This window comes from Xenopus tropicalis, chromosome 5, assembly GCF_000004195.4.
Source record: "Xenopus tropicalis strain Nigerian chromosome 5, UCB_Xtro_10.0, whole genome shotgun sequence".
In the NCBI taxonomy this organism is placed as follows: domain Eukaryota; kingdom Metazoa; phylum Chordata; class Amphibia; order Anura; family Pipidae; genus Xenopus; species Xenopus tropicalis.
In genome coordinates this window covers 16,005,437-16,015,204 of record NC_030681.2, presented here as the reverse complement: position 1 = coordinate 16,015,204, position 9,768 = coordinate 16,005,437, and the positions used below count along the sequence as shown (strand labels likewise).

The window sequence follows — 9,768 nt, the reverse complement described above, 5'->3', positions numbered from 1 at the left end:
AATGCCAAAGGTCTGCCAAGTTGGAAATGATGCAAATGGAGGATTCTTATAAATAATGTAAAAAACAAAAGTATCAATTTCTATTAAAAAATAAAATGTGGTGATTCCACTGTTTTGAACATTTACACTCTAGAACAGCTGAGGGTAATACCAATGGCTTCAAGAATTTACATTTACATTAGTTTAACTACTACAGGTATGGGATCTATTATCCAGAATGCTCGGGACCTGGGGTTTTCCGGATAAGGGATCTTTCTGTTATTTGGATCTCCATAACTTAAGTCTACTAAAAATCATTTAAAAATAAAATCAATAGGCTTGTTTTGCCTCCAATAAGGATTAATTATATCTTATTTGGGATCAAATACAGGTACTGTTTTATTATTACAGAGAAAAGGGAATCATTTAACCATGAAATAAACCCAATAGGGCTGTTCTGCCCCCAATAAGGGGTAATTATATCTTAGTTGGGATCAAGTACAGGTACTGTTTTATTATTACAGAGAAAAGGGAATCATTTAACCATGAAATAAACCCAATAGGGCTGTTCTGCCCCCAATAAGGGGTAATTATATCTTAGTTGGGATCAAGTACAGGTACTGTTTTATTATTACAGAGAAAAGGGAATCATTTAACCATTAAATAAACCCAATAGGACTGTTCTGCCCCCAATAAGGGGTAATTATATCTTAGTTGGGATCAAGTACAGGTACTGTTTTATTATTACAGAGAAAAGGGAATCATTTAACCATGAAATAAACCCAATAGGGCTGTTCTGCCCCAATAAGGGGTAATTATATCTTAGTTGGGATCAAGTACAGGTACTGTTTTATTATTACAGAGAAAAAGAAAATCATTTTTAAAAATTAGAATTATTTGATTAAAATTGAGTCTATGGGAGACGTGCGTTCCGTAATTCGGAACTTTCTGGATAATGGGTTTTCAGATACGGGATCCTATACCTGTACTGTCCACTTATTAAAGTCAAGCTTTAATTGGGCATTTATTTTATTTTTTTTAACTAAAAAAAAATAATTTTAGCTGTATGAACCATGCATATATCCAAATTGCTCAAGGACTGGGAAAAGTGTGATACAGACCACAACAGACAAGCTTATTTAAAACTTTAATCCTATGATCAAAGCACCGAGCACTTCACCATAATAAAAAGAAAAACACAGAGACATACAACCAGTATTTACACAGTTTGCAAGTACAGAAATATTATATATTCGTTGAAAGTTCTACTCTGTCATCTCATGGAACCCCGGCTATTTCTTTAACGACCCTGCTCGATCTACAGCAACGTTGCAAATTACAGGACACATGACAAGGCAAATTACAGTTCAACACACCAAATAAGTTTACAGTGCTCTTCTCATTGTTACGCCACCATTTCAGTATTTAATGGGAAAATGTTAAATTACATACACACACATTTAAATAATGAAGGACATAAATACTGTTCACATTATCTACATTAGTCCATAAAATCTGCAGAGGCTGAAGAACTTCATAAGGCATTTCATTTTAGAGAAAGCATATTTACATTTTCTGTGTGTCAGATTAAAATCCTTTAATGCCAAAACAACAGCAATGCATGGATCAACGCTCAAGATAGAGGCCATTAGGTGCCTATTTCTTTCCTCGAAATTTGAATTAACTTAAGGTGGCCATACACACTAAGATTCACTCACTTGGCAAGGTCGCCAAGCAAGCGGATCTTCTCCCGATATCCCCACCTACGGGTTGGCGATATCAGGATAATTCAGTTGTCTGGCCCTGGGGCCCATAAATTGAATTAAAATGGTGGGTATGGGCGCCCGTCTGTTCGGGGACCATATCAATGAGCTCATGAGGTTCTCGATCCGACGGAAAAATCAAACCTGTCCGAGTAAGATCTGCCTGATTTCAGGCCAGATGTCGGTCGGGCAGGCCGGTGGTTAGTGCCCCATACACGGGCCAATAAGCTGCCGAATCGGTCTAAGGGACCAATATCAGCAGCTAGAATGAGCCCATGTATGGCCACCTTAAGTTCAAAGCTACACAAATGTCATTGTGGGAGGGCAAAAGACAAAATATCAAAACTTGATAAAAAAAAAAAAAAAATGTTAATTTGAAAAAAAAATTTGAAACGTCACAGAATTTTCCTGAATACAATCCCAAAATTGAAAGAAAAACAAAAAAAAACCACACCTCTTCTTATACGGATTGCTCAAGGGATTCATATCTTCTCCAGAATTGCCTTACTTATGCTAGAAAGAGGAGTTTCAACGAATATTAAAATTGACAACTTTTCAACGTTTGATGCGCTGGGATTCAGATGTTAAACCGCCTAATTGAAAAATACTATTTTTACCTTGCTACATTTAAGGCTTAGCCTGTTGGAAGAATATGCCTAAAGAAGTCCAATATATTTTTTCTAAGGGAAATATATACTGGATATTAAAAATGTAGATGCAGTCTCCATAGCAGTTGGCTTTAGGGTGTATGGATCTGTTACACAGGGAAAGCTAAACTCCTCCAGCTGAACATTTAGCATAGAAGTGCACTTAAATAATCAAACCAGAATGATCATGGGCAAATGGGGCAGCAGCTTTAGCCTGAGATGATCGAAGGGCAAACTTCTCATAATTATTACTAATGTTCTGGATGGCTTCTTCTTGGATGCCTTCTGTGTGTGACAAAATGACTTGCAAAGCTGTAGAGCAGTGATCCCCAACCAGGGGTTCGTTGGTTGATGTTGCTCCCAGTGGCTTCAACGTAGGTGCCATTTTTACATTTCTGGCTTGGAGACAAGTTTTGGAAGCTGAGAGACACACGTTTACTCCAATTTAGCCTCCTTCAGGTCAGCAGACCACATGGGGCTACCAAATAGCCAATCACAAAAAGGTTAGGGATCCCTGCCATGGACTGATAAGTTACTTGGGTAGTGGCCTCAGTATTATAACAGACAAACGACTGTGTTATTTAATCTTCTTGAATCAGTTGCACTTACAAAAATCTTGTTCAGCATTTACGTTCCACCCAAAGTGGCAGTAGCCTACAGAGTATCAATATGTTGTTTTTGTTTTTTTTTTACAGTGTACCACTTCATAGAGAGGGGTACAACCCAATTGTGCTACTTTTTGGAAGGCGTAATCTTAAGGGGCAGATTTAGCAACATTTAACCTCGACTTTTCACTGCAATTTACGTTTTTTTTTGTGGCAAATTCATAACATTGACATAACATGGCAATTTTTCATAAATTTAAATTCACTTTTCTGAAGATTTATACCTCAAGAATTGCAGGTATAGTAGGGAGAGACCCCCCCCCAAACCCTAAGACAGATCTGTACAGAACTAGAACATTATTCGCTAGGGACCAGATCAGATTGTGGAAGGTGACTCACATGTTCTAGATTGACCTCACTCGGGGGTATTTGTGGCTTAGTCATTAGCACCAGGCAGTAGCCATCCCATTGTGCAAAAAAACTCAAAAACTGCATTGGAGTTTTTATGCAACAGAGCTTTGGAAATTTTTGGAAAGTTTTTAATAAAACTTGAAAGTTAGATTTTGATAAATCGGCCTCAGAGTACAGTAAATATTTCAAATATATCGGGGCTGTAAACATACAAACACCTACATTATATACAAAATAAATCACTGTCGTACTTCCTGAATATCTAGTAATCGCCCCATTCCAGTCCGTGAGAGCAAAATCCATGGTTACAGAAATAAGGGGGCGGGGACTAGAAAACTTTTCCACAGAAACAGAAAAGGATACTGAGTTCTTTAGTTCGGAAACCTCTCTAGATCGGAACATAGATAAGTACATAAAGAGAAACACAACACGGATATTACAATCTTTCACATATACAATATTTGTAAAGAGGCATACAAAAATAAAATACTGAGAATAATGTTGTAACAATTGTCATTATTTCTGATGGCTGATTAAAAAAAAGTTTCAACAACACTAGGTTAAGCCAAAAAAGTTCCTCATTTAACTTATAAAAAATGCATAAATACAATATACAAAAATCTATCACAAATAAAACTGGGAAATCGCCTGGGGGTTTTATTAAGAGTAAATGCCGTCAGTGTATTAAGTGCTTTTAAATATAATGAAAAACCTTCAACAAATACAATAAATGGATATCATTAGAAAGAAAACAAAAATACTTTGGTTTACAGGATATGTGGACTGCATATAACTTTACATTTTTAGCAATGTACAATACAGAAAAGATACAAAAAATTGTTTAAATCTGTCTAAATATGAAGAGCTTTATGATAAGTGTCTTGTAATTACGGATGTTTCTTCTTTAAACTTACATTATGGTCAATCAAAAGAACTGGGTTTTGCCCTATAATTTTAATGCATGGGTTGTGGTTCAGTCTGTATCCCAATTAAAGATGGTGGCTGTTGACTAGTGCTTGTGGTCACTATAGGTCTTGGATTTAAACGAGGAGGCATAGAGTTAGCTGGGCGGATTAATGGGGGAGGTGGCTGGTTAAGAGTGGGCCTTGGCTGAACAAATCGAGCCTGCTGTTGAAGTGGCGGTGGTTGCCGGTGGAGAGCTGGAGCAGCCGGTAGTGTTGGGCGGAGGAGAGGTGGAGGTTGATTTACTGTCGAAACAGAAGTTGCCAGTGCTGGCACAGAGGATCGCGTTGGGGATGACCGGTCTGTGTGTGGAGCTGTCTGGTTGGGCGGCGTCTACAAGAAAAAGATACAAAAATGTCGACATTTTATAAACCAGCATATAACCTTGGGCATAAACATATATCTTACGACAAACTAAGTGAACTTTAAACGAGACATAGCAAGTCCAAATAATGTATACAAAGTTCTCATATTTAGAACATGATTGTCACACAGCAATTAAAAACAGCAATATTAACTCTAATTTCATGGCAAAAATAAACAAAAAAAATAAAAAAAAGTTACCACGTGAACAGTTTATACTGCTCAATACTACCTGTTCCGCTACCAAAACATAAGTCAGAGATCAATAATTGGAAAAAATTTCTCAGCTCAAGGCTGTGGATACACAAACACACCTCCTCTTCTTCATCAGTGCTTTTTCCTGATGGCACATGAGAAGTGTTTTTTGTGTCATCCCCTAAAGCAGAAGCATCACCATTAGAGGCCTGGGTTCCTTGTTCTGCTTCCCATTCCTGCAATACCTCCTCTAAGTTAAACCGACGCCTGTAGTTTACAAAGAAGTTCTTCACTTGACCAACAGTCTTGTTGCCAATTACATCTGCAATAGCTTGAAAATCTTTACCATATTTGCGGACACCTGGAAGGCAAAGTACAATATTCACCAAAGGTGGTATGATGTGTTGTGCTTACGTTAGAAAATGCTTAGAATTTTTTCTGAGGTTCTGTATACTGGCTCCACATCTTTTCCCCTCCCCCCCAAAAAAAATAATGAAAAATGTAGCTACAGGAATACAGGATAGTGCCATTTTACATTACTTTTATTTAGAAATTTTTTAAAAAATGGACACACTATGTCTACATAGGTGATTAACTCCCCCCCCCCCCCCACACTATAAATGGGCAAATGATTTCAGAAAATAAAATGGCTCTTACAAACAGCTAAAAACCTCATTCTTACAGTATAACGGAACACAGGTGTATACTGCCCTTTAAAATCAATTCGCTTTTTATATTGTACATTTTGTATTGAAGAATTGAAAAAATTATATTTTCTGTTCTTTTGATATATTGTCTTCAGCCTACCAAATGGCCTAATTTTTATGCCTCATCTCACAATCAAATTCCATATAAAGGTTTATTAACAGGGCAATTTACTGGCTTTCAAATGACAAAATAAAAATTCTCAAATAAAAAAAATCGAAACTTTGCTTGCTTTATTTTGCAGAAAAAAAATGTAAAAAAAAAACCCAAAACCCACAAAATCCATTCACCTCCCATGACCTTATATAGAAGCTGGCCTGGTTTTGGCTTCCAAGTTTTTTCATTTGGAATTTCAAGATTTTTTTTTATTGATAAATCTTGAAAATTCAAGTTTGGAAAGCAACCATTTGATTGAAAATCAAATTAAAAAAATGTGGTAAAAAACTCAAATATGAATTTGCCCATACATTTCTAGAATAGCCAATCCTCCTCTACTGTAAGGCTTGTAGAGGTTTTCGATATTTTGTTACAGTCACGACTATCAAAACACACACTATACACCTAAAAGAAAGTAGACCTGTAGAAAATGACTACAATGATGGGGAAATATTAAAATAGTAACTGATTTCAAAAGTCAAAAAAGTCTCACGAAAAATGCAAAAGTTACCACTTCATGAGGGTTGTGACAATCCAAAATACCTGCACACAACTAACTGTATGTCCCTCGGAAGACAAACATAGCTAAACAGTTAATTTGGGCTGAAAAAAAGACAAGTCCAACCCTTCTGAGGGCGAAGACACACGGAAGGATTAGTTGCCGCGACTTTTAATTAATTTGCGACAATACGCACACGCATTTGCGTCCCGCTGATTAGTCTCAACTACTTTTCAGAAACTCACGGCGACTAATCAGCCCATGTGTCTTTGCCCTAAATCACATATAAAGACCTATACAGATCTATACACTTACAAATATTAACTGTATATACTAAACTAACTATATTATCTAAGATCACAATAGCCTTGGATATTCTACTTATTCAAGAAGTTATCCAAACCTCTATTAAAAGCATAAACAGAATCTACCATCACAACATCACCCAGCAGGGCATTCCCCAACTTCACTGTGAAGAACCATTTTCACTTCTTCAAATGAAAGTTGTGTTCCTCAAGTCTAAAGGCATGGCCTCTGGTTCTTTGATCTTTTCTATGTGAAAAAGACCCTGAGATGTATATAATGTCTTCTAATATCCTTAAGGTCTGGAGCTAAAAACTGCACTGCATACTCACGGTGAAGCCTTTGTCAGGCAAAATTAAGTTTTTATCTGCCCTTTTTTTGCCTCAGTAGCCACTGTGACTGCCTAGGGTTACGCAGTTTGTTTTCCACAAAAACCCCCAAACTCACGTGATTTCTACTAAATTGCAGCCTTACATATATCACCATTGAACCTCATCTGCCAATGTATTGCCCAGTTCTCCAGTTAAGTAAAATCTCTATGCAAAGCAGCAAGATCCTGAAATGGAACTTACCGTTTTGCATAACTATCATCGGCAAAAATAAAGACAGTACTCACAATATCGGCCTCAAGGTCATTAATAAACAAATTAAAAAGCAAAGAACAAAGCACAGACCCTTGCAGTTCTCCATGGATAACACTGGGCAATTAAAAAATGTTCCATTTACCACTACTCTTTGTACTTGAAGAAAGCTAGCTGAAGGATAGATTACAAATATGTATTATATATTATCCAGGCCGAAAATTTAAGTAGGACATCCACTGTCACCCTAATGTCCAGACTTTTCCTCACCTCTTCATAAAAGAACTAATTACATTTGTCTGCTTAGGACCTGGTGTTTTCCAGATAAGAGATCTTTCTGTAATTTGGATCTCCATACTGTAAGGGGAGCATTTACGAATATGATTTTCCCGTTAAAAAACATGTTTTTTTCTGTAATTTATGATGCAACAAATCTGAAACCTGTCACAATCATATAGAAATCAATGGCAGATGTCCCTTTTACAACGGGAAGATCTTTCTTTGTTTAGTGTTTTAGAGGTTTTTTGTACGACAAAATAAAAAAGTAAATTCGAAGAGTCATGAAAATTAACAAAAGCGGTTTAACTATCACAGAGCTGAGCTCTTTCAGTACCCTGGGTACTGATTTATTATCTTGTCCTGGTCCTTTATGTACATATACTTGGACCTATTAAAAATTAAGCCTTCATTGGCTAGTTCCTAAGTTGTTTAAACAGAAAAAAAATTACAAATCAGAATCTTTGCTTTTTTCCCCTGTTCTCGGCAACCAATTTACCTTCCTCTCTACTAAGGGGAAGATTTATCAAAAAGTGAGATTAGAGCTCATCACTGGAAAATTCAACTACTTTCTATTAATTCCTAAGGGATTTTTAGAGGCCTGTTTATCAATGAGTGAAAGTTAGAGCTCACCATATGATAAATACACTTCTAAAAATCCCACAGGAATGAACAGAAAGTGACTTAATTTTTCTGTGGTAAACTCGCATTTTGATAAATCTGCCCCTAAGGGTCACAACCCCTTCTAATTTAAATTTTTTATTGTTTACATATTTTAAAAATTACATTATGGAAAATAAACTTTTTATTCTCTAGTTTAGCCATCCGATTGCTTTTTTTAATGTTTGGGGGGGGAAACAATTTTTTTAAACTGCCCATTCCCCTAAGTGATAGGCTGCCTGTACCGGGAGGAAGCACCTAGTGCAGGCAGCCATGTTGTGGTACTGAGATTGTTTCCCCCATCTGAAGTGTGAGTGCTATTAGCTCTGTATTTTGGGCGCCGCGTATGCCATCCCACCATCCCAGATTTACATTCTAGCCGGTGGGATGCAATTGCGGGGAGATTAGTTGCCCGCAACAACGGAGGTTTGTCGTTGTGCGACCAATCTCCCTGTGTGTCACGGCCCTTAGGCATAATTTCAAAGACAATCCTTGTTTAACCCTTGAAAAGTTTTGCCTAGTTAATAAATTGCAGTGATGACCTTATACTTCCAAAGTTTGCACCTTTAAAATGTAGCTGTGTTAGCTACTCCCTAACCTAAATGTAGCTGGAATGGAATATCAGTAAGACCATGTTATGACCACTGTTGCCTAAATGCTCACCCATGCAAATGCTAGAGATTCATTCCGTTTTATTAGTACTGGGAAAAGAGCACTGTTTTTCTGCTCTGAAAATTGTTGTGGACCCCTTAAGCCAGTGATCCCCAACCAGTGGCTTGTAAGAAACATGTTGCTCACCAACCCCTTGGATGTTGCTCCCAGTGGCCTCAAAGCAGCTGTTTATTTCTGAATTCCTGGCTTGAAGGCAAGATTAGTTACATAAAAAACACTTGTACTACCCAACAGACCCTTCTGTAGGCAACCAGTCCGCACAGAAGCTACCAAAAGCACTTATTCGGCACCCCTGGACCTTTTCTTCATGCTGGTGTTGCTCCCCAACTCTTTTTACATTTGAATGTGGCTCACAGGTAAAAAGGTTTGGGGTTCCCTGCCTCAAGGCAAGCAGACAAGAAAGTCACTGGATGGGCCAGTCTTAGACACCAAAAGAAGTATTATCAAACTGATTTCCTGACACACCCCTGGGTTGAAAGCAGCCAGAAATCTTTTCATATCATATCTTTTAACATATGTAGAGACAGAAATTTACCCCTGTAAACATAAGTAGAGACGAGCAAGAGACTAATTGGACTCCTCATCGGCCACTCTGTGCCACAGAGCAAACATTTTCTGCTAACCAAATATTCATTATTATGAAACATGAACTATACCCTTAATTCTACAATTATAAAATTCCTGTAAAAAATATTTGACCATACAAATATATCAGACAGCATATTAAGCAAAGCGACAACAGAAACAAATGTAATCAAAGGTTGGAGAAAAGAGTCCTCTCTTTTCTTAATGCTCAGTCACTAGTAAAAAAAAAAAAAATCAAGATTCCCCATATTTATCAATATTCCCTAGCGCTTTATCAAAGGCGCAGACTTATCAAAGGGTAGACAATTTTTTTTTTTATTTCACATTTTAATTTGATTTGTCAGGAAATTCCCTTCTTGTTCTTTTCTAAATTTTTATCCTCGGGGTTAACTGCTAAAAGCTGGA

The 9,768-nt window shown here is 37.1% G+C and overlaps 1 protein-coding gene across 6 annotated transcripts in view; it reads right to left on the bottom strand.

Annotated features, from left to right (window-relative positions):
• Positions 1-1,113: 1,113 nt before the first annotated feature.
• Positions 1,114-9,768, bottom strand: part of rcor3 (REST corepressor 3) — a 32,069-nt gene continuing 23,414 nt past the window's right edge. For 4 of the 6 annotated variants that reach the window (XM_031902054.1, XM_031902053.1, XM_004914768.4 and 1 more), the window contains 2 exons: positions 5,046-5,287; positions 1,114-4,701 (listed from right to left, as the gene is read on the bottom strand). In XM_031902054.1, coding sequence (XP_031757914.1) covers positions 4,360-4,701; positions 5,046-5,287 — 584 coding nt within the window. In that variant the 3' untranslated portion in view covers positions 1,114-4,359. The remainder of the gene's footprint in view (positions 4,702-5,045; positions 5,288-9,768) is intronic. The other 2 variants (XM_004914772.4, XM_031902055.1) reach the window with 1 other exon arrangement.